We start from the raw sequence: 24,627 nt of genomic DNA, 5'->3' as shown, positions 1-24,627 counted from the left end.
ATAAACTTAAATATTTCTTTTACAGCATGTGGAAGTAACATCTAGTCACATTAGTTATATCAGAGTCATATATTGCATTACAACGAAAACCTAATTATTAGGTTTTCCATTCATTATTGCAGGATTGTTTTTTTCAGTTGTTGAAAAGGAACTGCTCATCCTTGAGCAAACAAATATGAAATATGATTCTTCTAAACGTAAAACGGCAACTGTGAATTACAGAACAATTTCAAACAGAGAAAACTAATGAGCTTAGGAGGGTGTAACCACTGGTAACTTTTGTCACAGGTGTGTTAAAAGCCACATGTTCCCGTACTTCTGCTTGCACAGCATTCTTCAGCAGGAACAAACGTTGAATCTTATCACTGAACACCAGTAAAATAGCTATATAAATCTTCATAATTCAATTTGACACAGACATCCAATGTAGAAGATGCTTACTAGTTTTAAAAACTTCTATCTCTGCATGAATAGCACAGTAACATCCAAGGGGCCATAACTTTTACTGGCTGGACTATCATTTGGGGACAATAAATGCACAGTTGTTCATCTGTAACTCTAATTTCAAATGTCTTCCAACCAGACTCTCTTTCTTGTAAAGGATTATTGCATTTAGTCTTTCAGAAGAGGAAGAGATCCTCCTTTGGGTAATCCTTCCTATCCTGTTCAGGAAACAACTTAACAAAATACTTGTTTTCCCCTGTCTTGCCCTGCCTCTTCTGAGAGAGAACAGCTTGTAAGGCCTAGAATCAAGATTTTGCAGAGAACCCATGTTTAGGGGAAGTTATTCCAGCAAAGAATTTACGCAAATAAAATTGGGAGCCAGGAAACAGCCTTTTTTGAGCACCAAGTGTCCAAGCACAGCTGTCATTAGATCTACTAGAGAAGTGCTGACCTGCCTAGATCCAGCTACGTGCATTCAGTGTGAAGTGAATTCAAAATGAATGAAAGCCAAACTAATTACTCTGATCACTTTCCTAACTAATTTAGTGAAGAACAACCCATTCTCATCAGTCTCCCAACAAGGACTGTAAACACGGCTGCCTGTCCCTGTCAGGAAATGACTGTAATGGCCATAGATTATGATGCAGACACAATTCCTTCATTTGAGTAGTTAATTCTTGTGGTTAAACAGATTTTTCTATAATAAAGTAACATGGATTTGATGTGAAACACAAATATATTCCAATTGCAGAAATGTTATACATAATTTCCCCTGAAAATTAGGTAGCTTTCCTTACAAAGATACGTTGTAATTATGAGAAAGAATTTGTATGTACTCATCACTTTGAGGACACTTTTAATTTTAATTCACTTTGGAAACATTGCTGTTGCAAAACTAGAAACCTGGCTAAATTTATGATAAACCTTTGCTTTGTGTTATTTTTTTTTTCAGCTTATTTGGGATGAGTGTTAGTGAAAAATAAATTAAATTATTTTTGTGTACTTATAATTGTCTGAAAATGGCTTTTTAATTAGTTTGTTAATTACAAACTCAATTTGCAAGATACATGCTAGAATTTGAAAAACTGCAGAGCAATTGCAAATGTTACAAACAAAATAAACTTTGATTTAAGGGTCTTTAATATACCCATGTGCTTTTCTTCTTCTTCTTAATCCTTTGCTGCATTAATAACTATACATAAATCAACAAAGGATTCCAAAGCATATCATACCATAGGAAGACTTCATTTGAGCTAGTTGATTGGGAATAATCTTGGAATCAAAATATACCTATTTGTAATGGAAGATAGTCACATGAGTCACACGATTGTGAGAAGTTTCTTTTTTCAGGCATTCAAAGTTTCTGAAACACATTGGTAAAAAAGACGTAAATATGAAAGACACAAGGAGCTGAGATTTAAAATTTTACATTTTCTATTGTTAGAAAGCTCTCTGCAAGAGAGAGCTGAATCTTATGAAATAACTACAAGCTACTTAAACCTCAGGGACCCATCAACCAAATCCGCATTTTTTAAAGTTGATTTTGGCAACAGGCACATTTGTGAGATATGAGAACATTGCTACAGCAGAGTGAACGGATCTAAATAATGGCTTGGATCTTATGATCAAGAGTGGTGGTCTTATTACACTGGCAGAAATGCTTAAGGTGTTCAAAATCCAATAGATATCAGGAAAAAAATTTTCACAGTCAGAGTAGTTCAGGAGTGGAATAGGCTGCCTAAGGAGGTGGTGAGCTCCCCCTCACTGGCAGTCTTCAGGCAAAGGTTGGATACACACTTTTCTTGGATGCTTTAGAATGCTTAGGGCTGATCCTGCGTTGAGCAGGGGGTTGGACTAGATGGCCTGTATGGCCCCTTCCAACTCTATGATTCATTCTTGGCAACTATCAGACAGTGAAACAGTGAAACTATCAGACAGTGGCAGGAAAAGGGAGTCATCCTTTAAAGGAAGAGTCTAGATGAGTCTCCATACCCTGATGCAGTTCATTAGGACAAGATGTGGGAGGAGGAGCAATCTTTGATTGTAGACTTCTTGGGGAAGGTCTCCTGAGTCCTCTCCACCAAGCTCAACATAGCCCCCTATGATCACCCAGGGCTCAATGCAACCCTGTGTTTGTTGCTTGTGGGGACTGTAGAAATAAGGGGATTATAAAACCCCTTTAATACAACAATACTAGGTTGTGCTGGATTGCTGGACTTTGAATCCCTACTACTCTCCAGGTAATAACAATACTATTTGTTTCATTCCTGGTCAACACACATCGAATTCCTTTAGGGAAAATGAAACAAACTGGTAGTAAAACAGTGACATATGGTGATTATACATTAGTGGCAGCATGCATTCATTTACAAGAGAATATTTTCCTTGGACATCTGTGGTATACTCTCTGAAGCTTGCTCCATGTTCGATTCTGGGCTCAGAAGACAGACCATTTTTTCATCTGTTTGTGGCAGCACTTGACTATTGTACGTAACCCCAACTTCTGCTCTCTGGGTTAACTGGATAGCCATACCCTTTGACTGGCATTTGGTTTCTCGATCAGCTGATGAAGGTTGACAGTGAAAAAGAATGAGAAAGCATTTGTAGAACTGAAAAACAAAAAACAATGATTATCATTTTGCTAATTATAGGTTTCTGTCTGTACATCAGGGGTAGTCAACCTGTGGTCCTCCAGATGTTCATGAACTACAATTCCCATGAGCCCCTGCCAGCAAATGCTATCAGGGGCTCATGGGAATTGTAGTCCATGGACATCTGGAGGACCACAGGTTGACTACCCCTGCTGTACATCATTACCCAAATAATACAGTCAGGGAGTCTTAACATAATATGATAACCATTACATACCTATTATCAATACTTTTCATGTTAACTGTTTCCTCTCAATGCACAAATGAGATTTCATGCAACAGCATGTACATAGTCCAATTGGTGAAAAGTAAAAGAGAGATTAAATTTTGATGCTTGATCTGCATGCCACTCAGGCAGCTGCCATACAATGACTGTTACACTTTTGTAATAATTCTACGCCTTAATTTCCCTGTGCAAGTAGTCTCTTGAAAGATGTCTGTATGCACCATTGGTGAATCTTAATTCATTAGTTTGTTTCTAGCATTTGTTGAAATAGAATTTATCAAAATGTTTAATGATATTAACCAGGCCTTAAAACAATGTTCCTAATTTCTATAAGTATTAAATTAGCATAAGACCGTTTCTTCACCAGAGGCTTCACACTGGGATGAAGGCTGGAGTATGAGTCAGGGCAGGTTGCCCCGCCTCTTCCTGCTCCCACACAGGGGAGCATTTGGCCCGACACACCTCGTCTACTCCGGATTTGTGCTCCCACATGGGAGCTGGGGCAGCGATGTTCCCAGTGCAGAAATGGTTGGGAATATACATGAGCCACAAGCCATACTCATTCATTTTATAACCTTTTATCCCTACTGCTCACATAGTGCTCTTTGTTGTGTATGTATTTCTGCTTACTGATGCGTTAACTTCATGCATCTGATGAAATGAGTTATAGCCCATGATAACCTACACTACAATAAAGCTATTGCTAGTCTTTGAGGTTTTTGCTGTTACAGTCTAACCCAGGCTTTCTCAACAAGAAGTTTCTTGATAGCCCTGGAAGGGTTTTCCAAATGGGCGGGAGTTAATTAATTGTTGATATATTTTTAAAATTCGTTAAACATTCATTGGGTGATACGACAATATATGGTTATATTGACCCACCCACCCCTCCCCCAATGACCAGTGATGAGCCTGGAAGGGATAGGAAGGGGAAGGGCCCTGGGTGGGGCTGTATACAGCTGTGCTTCCCAACCATATCTCAATGATTTAAAAAAGGAGAAAGGCTGGTGTAACTTGAGTGTTATTCAAGTGTTATTGTCTTTTCCAGTGACTCAGTGGTTTTTAGCAACTAAACTTTGCAACCATTCTGTAAATGCAAGAGATGAAGCATTTTTTATATTTTAAAGTGGCATTGCAGTGTTATACTCTATACGCTTCATTTCCTTTTATTTTTTTCCCCTAGGAATTCTCATCATGATGTCCATGTGCAGCGAAGTGCACGTATATGAATACATTCCTTCAGTCAGACAAACTGACCTTTGCCACTACCATGAACTGTACTACGATGCAGCTTGTACCTTGGGGGCTTACCATCCACTGCTCTATGAGAAACTGTTGGTGCAGAGGATGAACAAAGGATTACAAGACGATCTGTACCGGAAAGGAAAAGTGATTTTGCCAGGGTTCAGGTCAGTGAAATGCCCTGGGCAAAATCGATTCCCCTACACTTAAGAGGGAACTTTTCTGAAACAATGTGCAATAAGGTGCTACTGTCGTTCTATAAACAACAAAAAATTACTTGAAAAAAATGGATCCTAGACCAACCTAGTCTTGCGTCTATAAACTGTAATTAGGTAACAGGCATGGGGAGAAGTTCTTGCTTCTGAGGCCTGAGTATTTATTATTGCTTTGCAGATAGAGGGTTTTTTGTTTTCTTAAGGCTTAGCTTTGGAGAGATGCAAACAGCCATGAAAGCCAACTAACAGTGACTATTTGTATGTGGGGCCTGTCAGAGAATGGCAAACTTTTATACCACTTGTGCCAGATTGCAGTTCTCTAGAAAGGCATTTTAGTAGCTAAATCTAACCTACTGAAACAGTTCAGAAGGAAGGAAGGAAGGAAGTTCTAATAGCATCTTAGGATTTCTCCTCACATGTAAAAACATAGCTGTGCTAGCTGTATAATGAACACCATGAGCCATACTCTATTAATTTACTTATTTTATTTATACTCCCTTTGTCGCAAAGCGCAGCACCCTGATTTAAAAAGAAAACAAACATTTGTGCTAGTCTAATTTAATGTGCATTAAGGTTGCATGTATTTGGTTATGTAAACTGATGCTGTGTCATGGAAAGGCAATCTACTTGACTACTCTGAAAAACAGCATGTTAAATTTTGTGCCAGTGCAGCATGCTGGAAGCAGTGCTTAGGTAAGACCGAACAATATTTGCTGGTCTTCTGTTTTGATCTGAATGTATAAACAACAATGTGCCATACTGTCATGAGTACAGGACTAGGGATTGATGCTGAACTGTCAAACAGTGCATCATGCCACAAGAATTTTACCACATGGGAGCTCTCGTTTCAGCTCTTAGGTTTCCAGTGGCAAGCTATCATGTGATGAAATGTTCAAGTAATTAGGTTATCATCTGATAACTGGATTTTCATGCTGAATAGGGTAGGTCTGAGAGCAGAATCAATTTGCACTAAATAAACTGCTTACAGAAGAAATCTACCAACATAAGCAGTGTAATGTACGCTACAAGAACTCATGCAAGTTCTTGGTTCTCTTTCCATGAAATGAGAAACGGAAAACTGCAGGGGGAGTTTTTTTAAGCATAGCCATCATCTTGCATAAGCTCACCATTTCCATGTTTCACTGCTCATGCGAGGAGATTTAAATTAGCAGCTTCCCCCACCCCCCATGTCATCCTCTCGATGTATTATTATTAGAAGTAATTCAGCTCTGATACGAAGGAATTCTTTTCTTACAGATTTGGGAAAGACAAAGACCAAATCTTTAGACTAATATTTTTATGACCTCCAGTTTAAATGTTCTGACTAATGCAGTACAGATATAGTGTATGGTTGACAACCTCCAGGTGGGGGCTGGAGGTCTCTTGGAATTACAACTGATCTTCAGATTACAGAGATCAGCTCACCTGGAGAAAATGGCTGCCTTGGAGCGTGGACTCTGTGGCATTATACCCTGCTGAGGTCCTTCCTCTTCTCAAACCCTCCCAGGCCCTAAATCTTGGTAACCGTAGTTCAAAGGGATCACCATAGAACATGATGCAGCTTGATTCCTTTTCTTGGGCCATGCATGGAAGCATCTGGAGTAGTAACATACCAGGCCATTACGGGGTATGGAAGTCCTGCACATAACATTGTAAATCCAAGTGACCCAAGTGATTTTTCTGCTTGGTCCCTGTTATCTCTAAGACAATACCTCATTGCCCTGGTGTTCCATCATTGGTGAACACAATTTTTAATATGGCACTTCTAACTCCATCGTCAAAGCTTGATAGTCTTACTTTTGTTCACTTGAATTTCTAGATTTCGTTTGCACATCCAGTGAGGTGAATTCATGTTTTGACTGAGGACCAAACTAGATGTGATGGGCATTCAAGGGGGGGGGAGTGGACATGCTACCATTTTAAAGAGTGAATTTCCACCCAGGAATTCCTTTAAAATGTGTCATGGACCACCAAGACAGCGGCAAGAAGGGATCATGCTTCTACACATACATACACACACGCACCATTTTTCTAACCTTGGACAGTAGCATGCAAACATCCCTTGGCACCCTTTTCATGTCAGAAAAAAATGGCATAGGGATGAAGGAGTCCAGTTGCACTCTTTAGACCGATTCTGCATGGGCCAAAAAGGCCAGGAGGGGGCTCATATGGCCTCCAGTCTATACCATGTTCAGAACCAAACTGGGAACTGACTTAAAGAAATGCATTATTGTTATCCAGGTTGTGGGAAGTAGTGTCAAAATCAGTCTTATATTTCTGTATCTGCATCTGACCAGCACCAGCACCCCAAATCCACTAGGAAGATCTGGAAGCAGCAACCTGGAAGATTTACTTCCCATGAACATTAAAGAAAAGGCAATGTGAAGTATCACCCTGAGCTATTTAAGTAAAATACTGTCCTTCAGCATTTTCAAATAACTAATTACAGAGAAATCTTTAGTTGCTGAAGCCTGCATGTAGGTGCTTTTGTTTATCCATATTACTTGAGCTATTTTAACAGGGAAAAATCATTTCCTACATGATAGCAAACCATGCATTTGATACTTCTGCCTATACTTCTATTTTCATTATAAGGCAGTGGTCCCCATCCTTTTTATCACCGGGGACCACTCAACGCTTGACAATTTTACTGAGGCCCGGTGGGGGGGGGGGAGTTTACTCCTCTACTCTCAACCACTGATCTAACGCTCTCTGATCACTATGGTAATGCTTAAACATCCCTTCAAAATAAGATACAGACACGCCACAACAATGAACATAAGGGACATTTTATTTTCATGGAAATTTTAACTCATGACAATGACAAATCAATGGGAACCCTGAGCTTGTTTCTCTGCAACGAGATAGTCCCATCTGGGAGTGATGGGAGACAATGACACCTGAAGTGTGTTGTAAAGCAGTGGTCCCCAACCTTTTTATCACCGGGTACCGGTCAAAGCTTGACAATTTTACTAAGGCCCGGTGGGGGGGAGGTAGTCTTTTGCCGAGGGACGTCACCACCGCCGCCTGAGCCCCTGCTCTGCTTGCTCTCCCGCTCTTCCTGCCGCCTGCTGGGGGCGCTGCCAGCAGCAGCTGTGCAGTGCCGTGCCAAGGGGGAGCCCCAGCCATGGTGGCCGTTGGAGAGCACCAAAGGTGAGCCGATGGCAGAGTGGCAGGGCAGCCCCCGAGGCAGCAGCCGGGAAGGAGGATGAAGAGGAGCCGCGGCCCGGTACCGAATGATCCATGGACCGGTACCGGTCCCCGGACCGGGGGTTGGGGACCACTGTTGTAAAGGGCCAGGGGGGGGGAGATGAAGTAAAGGGCCGGGGGGGGGGAGAAGGCATCCTTTGCGGCCCACCTCCAATTAGTCAAGGGACCACATGTGGTCCGTGGCCCACAGGTTGGGGATCACTATTATAAGGCATAGTCTAAGGACATTTTCTGTCAAAATATTAATTGATGCTGTTCCTATAACATGTTCTGAAAAGTTAGACATTTCACCCTTCTCCAAAAGACAGGCAAGCACAAATTGGTGAATTCTGCAATTTTCCAGTCATCCTGTATAGAAGCAGCTTCCCAAGGGAAGTCTCCCATCTCATTTTTTAAGTATTCCAACACAGCCGTAGTCATTTAAGCTGTCTGTTTATTCCACTGACTTCAGGAGAGTTTGGCATGTGAAGTTTAAATGGCTAGTTGTTCCAGTGTTCTCAAAAACTCCCAGCAGTGTTGGCTTTGCAATACTGAAGAACACCCATTAAAGCGGGAAGCGTGGAAGGAAAAAGAAACATCGAGCTAATCACCTAAACCAGTCTTTCATTCCCCTTCTCAAAGCTAAAAGGAATGCATTAGCAAGATCAATAATGGCTTACTGAAAAGGCAAACAATCCCTTCAGTTTAAGACAGTGAATGAATGTGTGTACTAGATGTTAAGCATATTTTTTATATTTTTAGACCAGCTTATGGTATAGAGTACATTTTATAGTGCATATAGTGCAGATTTATACATATTGCGCATATGTCTGTAACTCCTACTTGAAGTCAGTGAAAAATCTCACTTAAAAATATGAAGCCTGTTTAAACTTTTGCTTTATTTGTTGGTTAAAAAGCAGCCTACACTTCGTTTTGGTTTTTTTTAAGGCAGGAACTAGTGAGAGGAGTAAATTTTGACTGGTATGAAGGCAATTAAGATTTCAGTTATATGACTGAGCAGATGAAAAGTTGCACTCGACATCTTGAGATAAATACGCTGAATGTCTGTTGTTATTCGTTATGGGCTATGCTTCCCACTGTGAATTTAACATGGTGCTCTCTTGATTTTTATGCATAACACTTTTAAATGGTTAAATCAAAGTGTTCCTTTGTATGTACAAGGGTATTACTCTGTTCTGTTTGAGCCAATCTTTGTTACTGGTCAAGAAAACGAATGATTACTTGCATTCCTTCTTATTCTTATGTGACTAGGTGGCATATTCAGTGAGCTAGTCTAATATTTTCATTTGTGCTCTCATAACATATTTTATTATTAAGGTTCATTTGCAAGGCTATATTACACTATGAGGCAGTGGATGCACAGAAAAAAATATAGAACATATTATAAGGCAGGGTTCAGGATTCTGAGAATCTTAGCTTTCAGCTAAAAATGCAAGTTGCTAGCCCTTTATGACTGCAAACATGTTTGAAAGTGTGCCTCTAAAATCACAGAACCCAGAGAAATAGAACAAAGTCTCTGATCTGAGGCAGTTCTTGAGGGCCCTTTGCCTTCTCCCCATGATTAGTAAAACCAGAATGAATTATGCAAAACAGTAAACATCGTGGAATAAACTATACAGATCCAAAGATTATGTCAGATTGTTTCATTTGCTCACAGAATTTCATTCTAGACTCTGGATTGCTTTGCAATCCAAAATGTTAGCTGAGGTTTTCTAAACATTGAGACTACACAGTCTTATTCAAACGTTAAATTATTGTTTTTACAGTTTTATCAAGGTTTAATAGCCCATAAGCCACACACCTATACATTAAATTAATTTTGCTACAGTTGTAATGATGACAATAAGCTGAAGATGGAAAACTTGTTATCAATCCCATTTATATATGGTAAAACGTTTCTTAAGATAATAATGGAAAAATAGGAGCCAAATGACAAAGAGGCAGTGATCTGCGGTGGCTGAGCCTAGCAGCTGAAGTGTGTCAAGAACATTTCAGGTTGCATGCAAGCTGTCACATCCTTTACTCCAGAGAAACCAAAATAAGCCCTAACCTGGATATCCCAGGCTGGCCTGATCTCACCCAGATCTCAGAAGCTAAGCAGGGTCAACGCTGGCTACTGCTTGAATGGGAGAGTACTTCCCACTGTTATGTAGTTCTGGTCTTATTTTCCCTCACAGAAGTACGGAAAGAGAATTAAACTTGCTGGCCTGACCCAGATGGCCCGATCTTTTCAGATGCTGAAAGCTAAGCAGGGTTGGTACCTAGATGTACCTAGATGAAAACATTAAGGAAGACTCTATGGAGGAAGGCAGTAGCAAACCAGTTCTGCTTTTCACTTGCCTTAAAAACCTGGGTCAACATAATTTGGCTGTGGCTTAACGGCACTTACTTATGTAGTACATGTAGTACCAAGAGCAGAGAGGCTTTTGAATTCCTGCTTTAAAGGAATTTCAATTGCAGGAAAGCAGGCAGTCAGAAAGAAAGACTGTTTTTCCCCACCCATTTCACCACCACCCAAGGACTGCCAAATTAATCCTACAGCTGGGTGAGAGCACTCATCCCTAAGGAAATACCTATTTGTGTTATACCAATGAATACAAATAAGTGTTCTTTCACATTTCACAAATCACTGACTACATAGAACTGGGTGTTTTTTGCAAATACTTCTCTGATCCTTCGTGTTTCTCAATACTTATCAAATCTATTTTAGAAGAGCTTTTGATTTCTGTTTAAGGGGGCCACTTAATTTTTCACTTTGTTAACTCAGATGAGATCTGTTTATGGCTGGCTGTGATCATAATATCTGACCAGTTCACATTCATGCATCACTTTTAAAGGTCCTACTAAGAATGGTAATTTAGTAAGTAGCAATTCAGTATCACTGCACCAGAAGACTGGTTGAACTGCTGAGTTAACCGAGCATGGGCAGGTTTATGAAATGGAGTTTCCCATTCTTTATCTTACCTTATTTGCCGGCGTATAAGACGACCCCCCAACATTTCCACTCAAAATATAGAGTTTGTTACCTTACATTAGAGTACTATGGGCCACTATGGGCAGCTATGTCTATCCCAACTGAAGTGCACCCGGCGTATAGGACGACCCCCCCCCCCACTTGGAGGCATGTTTTTCAGGGGGGGAAAGTAGTCTTATACGCCAGCAAATACTGTATATGACTTACCAAAATAACTTAATTTTTAAAAGCCTCATTCTAATATTTCTTTCCTCAAACCCACTATTAGAGAGGTAATATATGTTGATTTTTTCATATATAAATTTTGACCTTCAAAATGTCCTACTATCACAGGGGTGGCCAAACTATCACTCTCCAGATATCCATGGACTACAATTCCCATGAGCCCCTGGCCATCTGGACAGCCACAGTTTGGCCACTCCTATACTAGAGAAAATCAATAGTTCCATAATCCCACCACCTTCTGAGCAAAGAGGACATCTGGTTTCACTCTCGATTTTAAGTAGCCTATGTCTGGCAAAGGCTTATTTAATTAAAACCCATTTTTAGCATGATATTTTTCCTCTAACTTTTCAACACAAACTTGCATCTTTGTTCTTGAATGATCATACTGTGCATATGCCTTAGAGCCATGCATTACCATCTCACTTTCTGAAGCTGTAGTTACGGAGCAAATAGAAGACTGTGTACTTTTTAATAGCCTTGAGAATTATTTTGTATGATGATTTTTTAAGTGAATGTGTACTCTTCAACAAATGAAAGTTTGAGATTTTCCAGGAGTCACATTTTTAAGCAGTGTTTGTATACATTTTAACACTTTTGTATTTTCTATTTTGGTTTTATATATTTTTATGTATGCACAGTGTACAGATTTTTCTTGTAAATAAAGTTTGTTTTTTATTTGATTAGAAGTACTGATCTGCTCTCGTTATTTAGCTTATAATGCAAACCAGAGGTCAATATTGTACTACTGAGCAGCCACTCCAATAAGCAGTATCATTTCTGTTTAGAACAGCTGGACTCTCTTTTAGGTATTCTAACCCAGTGGTCCGCAACCTTTTTCAGGCTGCGCACCGGTGGGGGGGAGGGCAATCCAGCTGCTGGCTCAAACGTGCATGCGCGGCAGGTCCGTGCATGTGCATTTGTGCCATACGCGGCCGCAAACACGCATGCGCAGCAGGTCCGTGCATGTGTGCATGTGTGGCAGGTCTGGGCATGCACGTTTGTGCCATGCATGGCCGCAAACATGCATACGTGGACCTGCCACGCTTGCGCGAAACCGCCGCGCAGGCGTGTTTGCGGTCACGCATGCCGCAAACGCACATGCGCGGACCTACCGCGCATGCACGTTTGAGCCGGCAGCCAGGCTTCCCTCTCCCCCCCCCCGCAAAACGAAGCTTGCCAGGCCACAAGCTAATCGGCCGCTTTGGCGGCCGATTTACTTGCGGCCTGGGAAGTTTCTCACTGCGGGGGGGGGGGAGCGGGGAGAGGGAGCTGCGGCCTGGTGTCGAGTCTTTTGCAGCCCGACACCGGGCCACTGCCCGGTGGTTGGGGACCACTGTTCTAACCCATCCAGCCAGACCTGGACAATAAGGCACTGATTTGGGATAGAAGCAGTTGCAGCCAGCAGCCTGGGTAACACAGAATGGGGTGTCTTTAGTCTACTGATCATCCAATCCCAAAGCTACAGAAGATCTAATTAAAAGACTTATATAAAGGTTGAACAAGAACACAGAACCCTAAAGAGTCAGGCTTGGATGGTAAATCAGCATCTCTGATGGAAACACCCTGTGTCCTGTCAGACAAAAGGTTTCCTTCTATTACTATTTTTATACTGTTTCCTTTGTGTCCTTATCTACCCTGTTGCATAAATTCATTGATTAACTGTATTGCACCAGAAGTTCTGAACTGCGTAACTTCTACTTACTTTGCTTAAGTTGTTCCAGGAAAAAGACATTTCAACTCAACACCAATTTGGAAAATGAGCAAAACATGAAGTCTTAGCAGTTTCAAAGGCCACTGCACCAGTTACTTCCACTACTAGTTTGAAATTAAATTTGAGGTGTTAGAAACTGAATCTTTAATTTATTATGCAAAAGCACAGTGTGACTGAAAGAGACATAACAAGTTCAGCTGTCCCATGAGTACATTAATATAGATATGAGCAACATCAGTAGCTTCAAAGCCCGTTCGTAGGAATGGGCCTTGAAAGGGCCCCCTCCCCTAGGCCATGGCCAGGCAGCTTAAGGTTGCTTTGGGCCGCAGCTCGTAGCCAGATCAAGTAGGGCAGGTGGGGGCTGGGCAGCTTGTTAGCAGGATCAGGACAAAGTTCCTTAGCAGGCAGTCAGCAGGCCCAGCCTAGCAGGCCAGGAGGCCCTTGTTAGCAAGCCCTCCACCACGACCCTTTGCCCAGGGCCCTCTCCCCTTACCTGCTGCTGGCTCCAGGAACTGAGGCACTGAGGCGTCTGAGAGCAAAGAGGCTAGAGTCCAGAGTCCAGGGACAGAGAGTGGGAGCTGCAGGGGCAATCAGGGCAAAGGTGGCTGCACCCTGATTGGCCCTATTCTAACTTGGACAGCCAGACACATCCTACCCCCTAGGCTGTTTCATAAATATATAGAGGAACAATGGATAAGATATGCCTTTAAGGTAAGTTTCCACAGGTTTGTGAATAAAATTTTGAATATGAAAAAAAATCACAAAAATACCATAGGCTATGAAGCAATTAATTGAATTATTAAAACAGTAACTTAGCCACAGGCTGCCAAACTATACACCAAATGAAAATAATATAAAGGTGTGAAACATAATTTTAAATTACAAGGACAGGCATCAATGAATAAAGCAGCATTAAACTGGAAGATCTTAGACTTTAATTAATTCTACCCGACTACTAAAACCATCAAATTTACACCCTTGGTAGGTAAATAAAAAATGGCCCAGAGCTAGGCTAATTGAAAATTCTATTAGAGCCCATTATGAATCATTAATCATTTCTATTTAGGCTGCATCTTACAGCTCCATAAAGTGTTGAGGAAAGAAATTCTGTCAGGATTGATTTCAACATAACATTGGCTCCTTGGAGTGTTCCCGAATGAGGGCCACTTTGATTCTGCAGGAATGAGCCAGATCTATCTGTTCACAGATCTATCCCTGTAAAATCTATTTGCGTTTTCAGGCCTAATAAAGCTATGTCTATATGTATTCATGAATTAATATAATTCTGAAAACACACCCAGAAAGAACTGCTAAAAAACAAACTGGACATTAGTTGGTAGCTACCATATAGCAAGTTGACCAAATTTAGAGCCCAGGGCTACCTTTAAGACCAACACATTTTTATTCAAGGTATGCGCTTTCATGTGCACGCACATTTCCTCAGATACACATTTGTTCGTCTTAAAGGTACCACTACACTCTAAATTTGTTCTCCTGTTTCACACCAACATGGCTACCCACTTGAATACAGCAAGTTGGTTATGGACCTACAAGAAGTCACCAAATTACTTGGACAGTTAATGAGGCATGCAGAGGGATGGTTCTGCCTTCACACACTAGCACTGCTTTATGGTCAGCTTCTGCCCATTGCAGCTCCAACAGCATCCTATATTTGTGTAATGAGGCACATCTGTTATGTTGTAACATCAATACACATCAATAGTAATCCCAGATCAGTTTGTGATGCCAAACACAAGCTTTCCTGCAGTAAGAACATCACTATTGACAGAAGAGAGCCCGAAATCTTACAAAAAGAGCGGCAAAGAGGCAATTTCATTTCCCATTCCCAACCCCTGATCCCTAAATGCACACGGTATTTTGACTCTGTTTGATTAGGGAGGGAGCCATGTGGGTCTCTTGCTGTGAAAGGAATCATAAGTACCGCTATATTCCTGTTCCAGTCCCAAGATTCCATTTCATGGCCTGCCTAGCTAGAAAACTAAAGTACTGATTTCATTGCTTCTATTTGTATTCCTTTTTAATCCCCCACTGCTCTTAGGAAGCCAGTGTAGGTGGAACAAACCTGGAGTGATGTGGCTCCTACAACCCACTCCAGTCAGCACTTGGCCACAGCTGTATACCAACTCAGAGAGTCTTCAAGGTCAGCCCCACATTAAGTGCACTGCAGTAATCTAATCTAGATGTTAGCAGGGCATGCACCACAGTGGCAAGATCTTTTTTTTCCTGGGATCACATCTGCAGATAGGGATCCTGGAGATCTCCTAGAATTCTAACTTCTCTCCAAACTAAAAAGACCAGTTATCCTAGAAAAAAATGACCGATTTGGAGGGTGCTGTATTATTATTATTATTTAATTTATTAACCGTCACTCCCACGAGGCTCATGGTGGTTCACAAAAGTCCAACTGTACAATTAAAATGGACAGTCACAACACAATAACAGTAACAATGGCGGCAACAAAATGGCAGAAACCCTCAACCTCTTCTCCCACCCTTCTACCAGAGGGAGGAGAGAAGAGAGGCAGAATCCTAGATGGCATTTGGCATTTAATTGCGATATATCCTCACTGAGCACCTTACCGTCTTCAAAATACGCCATCTACAGGCACACACATCTAGTCTCCAGGAATTTCCCAAGTCAGGGTTGGCAACTCTATTTGCAATCCTTTTCATTTGCAGCTTGAGTTTGTTTGTTCTGTTGGTTCAATTTGATCTGGCAAAAAGGTGTCCTTGTGGATCTAAACACCAGGTGGCAGTGTGAAGTCTCTCTGTGCTTGTATCTGTTCTTTCCAATTATTAACAAACTTTAAGATGTTGATACGGTAGGGATTTGTTTTGAGCACATGAGCAAAACGTCTAATGTCTTTCCTACATTCACAGACACCAGCAGATTCATAAATGTCATCAGTAAAGCGTCAATCTCGGCTACATCCCTCAGGCTGTTCATCCATCTCCTACTGATCCATCAATGTCTGTGACTCAAATACAGTCATACACTCAGCCAAAAACACTGGCTACAGGAATGTGCATCCCTGCAGGGCGGAAGTATGACTATGAATGTTCCACCCTCTTCTAGAACAAATGGAAGAAGAAGAGTTGGTTTTTATGCCCCGCTTTTCACTGCCCGAAGGAGTCTCAAAGCAGTTTACAATTGCCTTCCCTTCCTCTCCCCACAACAGACACCCAGTGAGGTAGGTGAGGCTGACAGAGCTTCTGGTAGGACTGCTTGGTTAGAACAGCACTATCAGGGCTGTGACGAGCTCAAGGTCATCCTGCATATGAAGGAGCAAGGAATCAGGTGCAGGGAAGCTACCATCCATGCACATTGAGGGCAACTATCGAGACAGCTTGAAATTGGTGCACATGGGCATTTGCTGATCCTTGCATCTCAAAGGCAAGGAACAGAGTCATGGCTACTGCTTCCCTATCACTCCTCCCACAAGCAAGTGGGTGATCAGCCCAGCAGCTCTTGTAACATTGCAAGGGCCGGGATAGACTGGCCCAGGAGCAACACAAAGTAATCGCTCCTTCAGTTCTGCAAATGAGCACTGCAAAAGCCAGCCACCCACTCCAGACTCAGTTAGAAACACCAACACAGCTCACCTATGGCTTCTTTCCATCAGCATGTAACTGGTCGAAGGCCATCCAGCAAGTTGGCATGGCAGAGTACGGAATCGAACCTGGGTTTCCCGGATCCTGGTCTGCCACTTCAACCACTACACCAAGCTAGCTGTCTAGCGATATGGTCAAGAATTCTCAAACTGTCAGCTTCACAAGCCGTGTTCTCTGTGCCCCCACCTAGATAAATGAGATGGGGGGTGACCAGAGAGAGGACATTTCAGTGATGGCTCCTTGTCTGCAGAATGGCTTTCCCCTTGAGGCTTGCCTGGTACCTCCCCTATTTTCTTTCTGGCACCAGGGTAGATCTTTTACCCAGGTTTTTATCTAAGGGGTTGGTCTAAAGACTATCGTTTTTATGGTCTGCCTGAGAATGATCTTCTGGTTTAATAATGTTTTTATGTCTTGAGTTGTTCTTAATGATCTGACTTATATTTTTAATGTTTTCTTTCTTACCTTTGGCCCTCTTCTCTGGATTGTTTTCAATGGTTTTTTGAATGGCTGCACAGTTTTATTGTTTTAGTTGTGAGTCTGCTCAAACAAGTCTTTTAAAAAAGAAGAAATTCTCTGTGAGTGCAACAGATCTTCCAAATTAGATAAAAAAGGAGAGCCAGTTATGTGAACACGACACAACTTGACACGGCATAGCCAGGTCTGTCCACTATGAATTGTTCCTGCAATGTAGGTGAGGCAGGGAAAGTAGCAACATGTCAAACTTAGACTAAAAAGGAAGAATGAATACATTTCTGTCAAGTATGATGCTTCCTCTTATTTTTCCCAATTTTTATGGTACTTACCAGAACCAGACACAGAATAAATAAGAGTATGCAACATTTTAATGAGTAAACAATCTGCATAAAATGCAAATTATGACATGCAGATCAAAGAACTGTAATATCACAGCCATACAAATCAGACAGAACTGCTAATATAAAGATATATGTTATTAATTATTTAATGCAGTGGGTTTTGTTTGTTTTTCCCCTGCAGGTTGATTGAGAGTCTGTCACTTGGTTGCTTATCTTATAGAATCAGAGTGGAGCCCAGAGCTCCACACCTGCATGTGTGTGCCCGCCGGCACGCTGACACCCACGCCTCTCCTCCCCCCTCCCCCCTCCCCCCTCCCCCCTCCCCCCGCCCTGCGGCGCAGCACTGGCTGCATCAGGAGGGTGCCAAAGCACCCAGCCCTACTCACAACTATCTGCCTGCACACAGTGACCCCAATTTCATGCCCAAGTGATTCCCCACCCCACCAAAAATCTCCAGAATCCAGCCTGACCTGGAAGAAATTCACATACCATCCGACAGTGGTGATAGCAATTCCCAGCAATTCAGACAAATGCTGGCACATCCCTTCCTGCTCACCCACTCACAATCTGCATATGCCAAAAAACTGCTTAGGGACAAGGCCAGGGTGGTACCATTTTCTGGAGGACTGGGCGGGTGTTGTGGCAGCATACCATTTTCTATTGAATATAAACAACGGGTTGGATTCCATCAGATTTTTTAGTGACAGAAATAAAAGGAGAGATCTCCGTTGCCCATACAATTAAGTTATGTCAGGGCTTGTTAGATCTCTAATGGAGGAAAACCATGTGGGACAGACACTGTTAAAGAGAAGAATTTTAAAAGGAAGAGGAGGTAAAGCTGGCAGTAGCTAAGCTGATCATGGATCTCACCTGTTTATTCATAAGTATGTAGATGATTGGATTATATACAGTGCTGCACTTTGCCAAGATGGATGGTATGATACTTGCTACTGGAGTCAGAGAGCCCGGCCTACCGAACGTTGCAAGCAGCGCTATAACTCCATAAGGCATCCAACAAACCAGGTAACAGATGACCGTAGTAACCACCATGAAGAGCACATGGAATTCTCGTTTACGAGCAGAAGTCCTCCAGATGTTTCCAACCTGGCAAAAATCAAAGAATGTCTTACTAGTAGTAAGTTATATATTTTATTTGACAGTAGTAAGTTATATATTTTATTTGACAGCTGTACACTGAAAACATCATAAACACTCAAATTGCTTGGTTTAAATTCTGTCTCCATGTAACACCAACTTTAAAAGGGTCAAAGTAAACACCATATGTAAAAGAAGAATTGTAACATATTCAGTGAAGGCCCGACCGTAATCATAGAATAATAGAGCTGGAAGGGACCTCCAGTCCAACCCCCTGCAGAATGCAGGAACTCACAATTGCCTGCCCACCCACAGTGACTCCAATCCCATGCCCAGATTATTGCCCCCCCCCCAACTCCCTGGCCAGTTTGGCCTGGAAGAAATTCACCTCCTGATCTCAATGATTGGCATTTCCGTGGGTTTGCAAGAAAGGGCTACAAGAGCCAAGCACTGACACAGTCCCTTCTGCCCAGCCACTCACAATCTGCCTAAACTCACAGGAATCCTGCACAGATTTTCATTAGGTTTTACAATTAGATCCCAGTCAATAGCACCTTAAGAGACCAAGCAGATTTTCTGGATATTAGCTTTTAAGATTCAAAGCTCTCTTCATCAGACTTTATGTAACCTGTGTTCAGGATGATATTTTAAATTTTCCAGTGCTAATCAGAATCAATTGGCAGGTCTGACAGGGGAGAAAAGGGGGGCATCAAGGCAAAATGAAGATGAAGAAACAAATTGGCACAAAGAGAAATAGAATCTTTAATAATTGTGCAACCCCAGTGAGTTTTGTGGGCATTTAGATAGGGTTCTTTTCCCACACGTACACTTAAATGGAATGAGCAGTTCAGGATAGGAATGTGAATTCAGCTGTATCCAAGCCATATTTTTAAACTGAATACAGATAAGAGAATCTGATTCAGAATAAAACTGAATTTTTCCAGGTTTTTTTTTGGGGGGGAGCTTATATTCAGCTATATCAAATAGCTGCTGATGGAGAGGTTTAAAGGGCTGCAGAAAGACTCAGTTTTCTTTTAAGATTCTTTCCTGCCTTTTGCTTCGGTTTTCAGGGTCAACGTATGGAGGGGGAACATGTTTCTCTATGGTTCAATGGAAAAGCACTTTGGAAGGGGACTGTAGTGTCTTAGATCATTGCAATGCCTTTGCAAATGGCATTGTACTGCAGGTTTGCAACTTGCAAGGTTGTTGGCTTCAAGTGCCAAGCCCAACTAAGTAACTTAATTGCTTTCCCTACCCCTTTCCCAGGGAACAGGAGGGAAGGGGGAAGGAACAGTCACAATTTGACAAATAGGATTTCAGGTTAGGGGGAATACTGCTCTTCAGCCAATTACAGAAGTTAGCTCTTTTTGAAATTTTTCTATGCATGGGCAAAGGGCATAAAAGCAAGGGTATAAGTGAGTTTGACTCCATTGCCAAAAGAGGTTTAGAGAGTGTGTGCTGGGCTTTGGCTTCAGCTGCTGTTCTGAACCTGACTCCTCCTCTCTGAAAGACCCTGCTGTGGACTTCGGATCAGAACCTGCCGACCTGGAGAAGAGTGAAGACAGTGAATGGTTGGAGTGAACAACTTTTTAAAAAGTTTGACTGTTAGTTGGTCTTTGGGCTTGGTGGGTGGTAGCTTGTATTCCCTTTGGTTTAATTCTTGGGTTTTAATTCCTTTTAGTTTTGTGGCTTGCAGTTATTATTTGTAGAGTCTTGTTGTTGTGTGAGCCTCGTGGTACATTGTGTGTGGGCAGGAAACCAAGGGTTCCTTCCTTCTGCTTTGGTTCTTTGGAGTTGGTTTAAAACTGTGTCATTTTTGGTTCTTTTGTGGGGCTTGCATATATGAGTGCTTCTGCTTGGTTTTTTTAAAATCTATTATTTTACTTGAATTTCCCACCCACCCCTTCATCTTTTGCTTTTCCCCTCCCTCTTCTTGAGGAGTTGAGGGGGTGAGACTTTATTGCTGGTTACTTCTGCTTTCACCCTCTTTTTTCTTTTACTTTTTCTTCTACCTTAAATCCTTTTCCCCACCATTCCCTCCAGTAGCACCCCCCCCCCATATTTCTTCCCTTTAATTTCTAAGTTTGTTTGTTTGGAGAGAAGGGGGTATTGAGGTTCACTGATCTGTGTTCCAAGTGTTTGCTTCTGATTTCAAGGGCTATTGAGCACATGTCAGCCATGAGTATGATGCCTCTAGCTCACAGAGACCATTCTGCACACTCTGGAACCTACACCTGTTGCTGTCAGCCATTCTTAGTGATCCAGTGGCACAACTGCCACCACGATCCCCGATCCCACACCGCAGCCATGCAATGTTCTGGCCAGTGTCCATCCCGATCATGTCTGACCACCGTGCCCTTTGTTCCACTGACCAATCCTAGCATAACTGCTTTCTCCATTGAGTTGGATCGCATGATATGGCCAAAGTAAGTGAGCTGGAGATCCATGATTTTGCCTACCGGTAACATATCAGACTAGGGTAGGGTATTTCTTTGTTTGTGACTTTTGCTGTCCATGGAACCCGCAGAAGAGTTCAAATGAATCGATTCTTCTCTTGTCTGATTTTTTCATCATCCAACTTTCACAGCCATAAATGGCTGCTGGAAATATGCCTGACGTCTCCCCAAAAAGCAGTTTCCTGGGGGGGGGGGGACCTTGTTTGGAGGTCTGTAACTCAGACCCCCCCCAAGTCCAATCCACAAGTAATTTGTAGAGCTTATAGGGGGTCATGCTGGAAAAGTCACGTTAATGTAATGCTCGCACACTGTCCATCTCTATAACCCACACCTGATATCTCCCCAAAAAGCATTTTCCTGGGGGCACCTCTTTTGGGAGTCAGCTGGAGATATCCTAGAATTCTGGATTCTTTAGAACAAAGGATACCCCACCATGTCCCCAACTTCCAGAACCAGTCTGGTTCAGCATCTGTGTTCAAGTTCAGGTCACATCTTGAACCAGGTTTTCCTGGTTTATGTCCATCCCTAGAGAGAACGTCTGGCTTCAAACAGGTTTCACCTTAGCTTCTGGATTGCTCATTGATGTTCAAGAGCACCACAGATCCCCTTAGGACAGTAGTTTGCAGCACTGTATTGCAAAGGTGCAATTCCCTTTAGACCCACCCAGACCATTTCATTTGCCTTAAAAGCAAAATAGAAAAATCAATTTCTCCTACAAGTAAACTCATTTCATGCAGCCCCAGGGAGACACAAAGTGCTGCAATGTCCCAGTGCCGAAGATCCTGTCACAACACATTCATCCCACCATGCTCAAAGAACACTGATGTTCTTTACAGTTTTCTCATTCCAGCAAGAAATTGCTTGCCAAGTGGGATTAGACAAGGCAAGTGACATCGAAAACACATGATTTTTACAACCCTTCCTTATACATCTGGATCCAACTTCCTTTCTGTGGGGAATAGAGGCTCTCGTAGATTACCTTGCCTCCAGCAAGCCATCCCTAGATTGTTCTTGATGGAAGGGGGGGAGGAATTACAGGTCTCCAAGCAACAACAAAAAAGACTAAAAAAGGGAAATGCGCTTGTGATTTTTTTTTTAATCAACATCCAACCCAAATCATTCGCAAAATCTGCAATGACGGATACTATTTAGTACAGAAACAAATGTATTTCTGTGGGAACTTTGTGGTTCCCACAGAAATCTTTCTCCGAGTCCTTGGAATTCATATGCTTCCTAGCCCGCAGTGGGAATCATTCTGCTTCTAGCAGATCCTCATGTATCAAGATTTCATTTTGGAAATGTTAGAGCATTTTTGTACCGTGTGAACCTCTACTGAGCAAATTTTTAATTCTTAAGGATACTATGTGCGCCCACCCCCCAACTCCTCTGAGAATTAATTCTTGGGGTCTAATATATCATGTTCTAGCATTAGTCAAAGATATGATTTTAAAGTTCTTATGTATGTTACTAAGACTGGACTTGAGTCCACAAATAGATGTAAGTAAGAACTAATGGCTTAGCCAGACAATCAATTCATTCATATCCCAATAACATCTAAACCAGGCTTTCTCAACCAGGGTTTTGTGAAACCCTAGGGTTTCTTGATGGCCCTGGAAGGGTTTCCTGAAAGGGTGGGAGTTAATTAATTTATATATTACTAGTAATCAAGCCCGCTGCAGGGGAATGCAGCGGGCGCTAGGACCTTACCATGGTCTTCGGCGTGGTCTGCGGGTCCTTCGGCGGCGGCGGCGAGCCGGGGCTTCGGTCCTCCTCCGGCGCCGCCTCCTCCTGCTGCTCCTGCCGGCCGCCTGCGCGTCCCCTTCGGCCGGCGCTTGTCCGCCGACGCCGCTGCTCCTTCCCCTGGTGGCCAGCGGGCCCGGCCCCTTGGCGGCGGCGGCGGGGCGGGGAGAGCCGGGCGGCGGCGGCGGAACGGCAGGCGGCGGCGCGGCGGCAGGCAGCGGCGTTGGTGGAGGTCCGGCCTTTTTGAATGCTGGTCCAAGCTTCTTTCGGTGTGGGCGGCTGACGCGGCGAGAGGCGCAAAGCGCCTCTCGCCGCGTCAGGTCAGGAGCTGGAGCTGGGAATCGGAGGGACCAATCGGTTGTCCGATTGTCTGTCATGAGGAAGGGTCCAATCCGGACCCTTCCTCATCACGGACTAATCCCACCTTCAGACCCCTTAGCGAATTATATAGTCCGTGGCGCCCGTGGCGCCACGGGCGGTTTAAAGATTGTTAAAAATTGTTAAATATTTATCAGGTGCTATGACTATATATGATCATGGCAACCCCCACCCCCCAAAATAGCCAATGATGGGCATGAAGTGGAGGGGCCCTAGGTGGACATGTACACAGCTATGCTTCCCAACCATATATTGTTACCATCACACCAATTCTGAGGTTTCTCGAAGCCTGAGGAATGTTTCAGGGATTTCTCAACAGTAAAAAAAAGCTGAGAAAGGCTGATTTAAACCTTTGTTTGGTAATTCTTAGGATCAGCAACCTCCAGGGGTACCTGAAGTGCTCCACAATTACAACTAATTCCCAGACTAGAGAGATCAGTTCTCTGGAAGAAAATCGCCGCATTGAAGAGCAGTTTCTATGGTAGTGTATCCTCTGCTTTCCAGCCTTCACCTCCAAATGTCCAAGGCTCATTATGCACACACTGGATAATGCACTTTCAATTGGCTTTTGCCACTGGATTTCCCTGTGTGGAACAGGATAATCAACTTCTAAAGTGCACTGAAAATGCATAAATCAACGTGTGAATATTGAACCCTGGGGTGTCGATCCCAGTTTCTAGTTCACAACCAATAGCACAATATCCAGCTCTTACTTAATAGGACAAATAGAGGGATAGTGCACAGGGAGATAGCACACAATTTTCGAGCATATAAATAAAAATTGTGGGAGGGAGGGAGTTTTGACAAAATGCCAGGAAAAAATAAATGCATCATATTTATTGGTATTTGAAAGGCTAGATGACCGACATTTTGAACTGGCTGTGTGCAGTTTTATAATAGTTTTCAGATTTATTAAATCAACCTTATAAAATGCCAAGGGCTGCTATTTACCAAGAAAAGGGAATCCATGAAATTAGGTTTGGCCGAAGTAAGTTATTAGAACCGACCAAATGACTTTGAATATCTTGCACACCCACAGCCCAGTGTGGAATGGAAATATATTAATATTACCAATCAGCCGCTTCTCCTGTTTACTCTGGGCCAAGCCCAGAGGTTCTTCCAGCTTTTAATAGGAATGCAAAATTATGTTGGAAATCACATATAGAACCAATTATTGGCAGAGCCAAATACAAGTCAAATGCCATTGTATAATAATCATAATTATAATAAAGAGTATTCCTGCACTATTATAATTCTTTGTTACTAAGTTTGTTAATCACATTTTATGTGCAAGTCCAGTATTGGCCCAAGCAGAAGATTCTTGTACTGATTCAATGCAATTTATATTTGTGAGTACTCTTTTAAAGTTCCTAGGTGAATCTCCTCCACAACTCCTAAACTGGAGCTGGTCTTATTTCATCTTTAAACTTGGTTTGGCTAGCGGCTAGAAGCCAGCTTATGTGTGTTTAATAATCAGACAAATTGTCTTATAATTTAATGAGTTATTTGCAGCATACTTTTCCACATACTGCTATTTACACTGGGTTCAATGCTATTGGGATCTCGGTTTTACCCTCCCCAGGCTTCCTGTTTCCCCTGCATTTTTTCAATCTTTC

At 42.4% G+C, this 24,627-nt stretch overlaps 2 protein-coding genes across 3 annotated transcripts in view; one reads left to right on the top strand and one right to left on the bottom strand.

The window, feature by feature from the left end:
• ST6GAL2 (ST6 beta-galactoside alpha-2,6-sialyltransferase 2) overlaps window positions 1–11,866 on the top strand; it is a 233,730-nt gene extending 221,864 nt beyond the window's left edge. The window contains exon 6 of the mRNA XM_077343606.1: window positions 4,502–11,866. Coding sequence (XP_077199721.1) covers window positions 4,502–4,770 — 269 coding nt within the window. The 3' untranslated portion in view covers window positions 4,771–11,866. The remainder of the gene's footprint in view (window positions 1–4,501) is intronic.
• Window positions 1,409–24,627, bottom strand: part of LOC143840285 (vertebrate ancient opsin-like) — a 38,755-nt gene continuing 15,536 nt past the window's right edge. For both annotated transcript variants that reach the window (XM_077343609.1, XM_077343608.1), the window contains 2 exons: window positions 18,213–18,446; window positions 1,409–3,053 (listed from right to left, as the gene is read on the bottom strand). In XM_077343609.1, coding sequence (XP_077199724.1) covers window positions 2,811–3,053; window positions 18,213–18,446 — 477 coding nt within the window. In that variant the 3' untranslated portion in view covers window positions 1,409–2,810. The remainder of the gene's footprint in view (window positions 3,054–18,212; window positions 18,447–24,627) is intronic.

The sequence above is a fragment of the Paroedura picta genome, chromosome 6, assembly GCF_049243985.1.
Source record: "Paroedura picta isolate Pp20150507F chromosome 6, Ppicta_v3.0, whole genome shotgun sequence".
In the NCBI taxonomy this organism is placed as follows: domain Eukaryota; kingdom Metazoa; phylum Chordata; class Lepidosauria; order Squamata; family Gekkonidae; genus Paroedura; species Paroedura picta.
The sequence above is the reverse complement of the archived record's forward strand: the minus strand, read 5'-3'. Positions and strand labels throughout refer to the sequence as shown.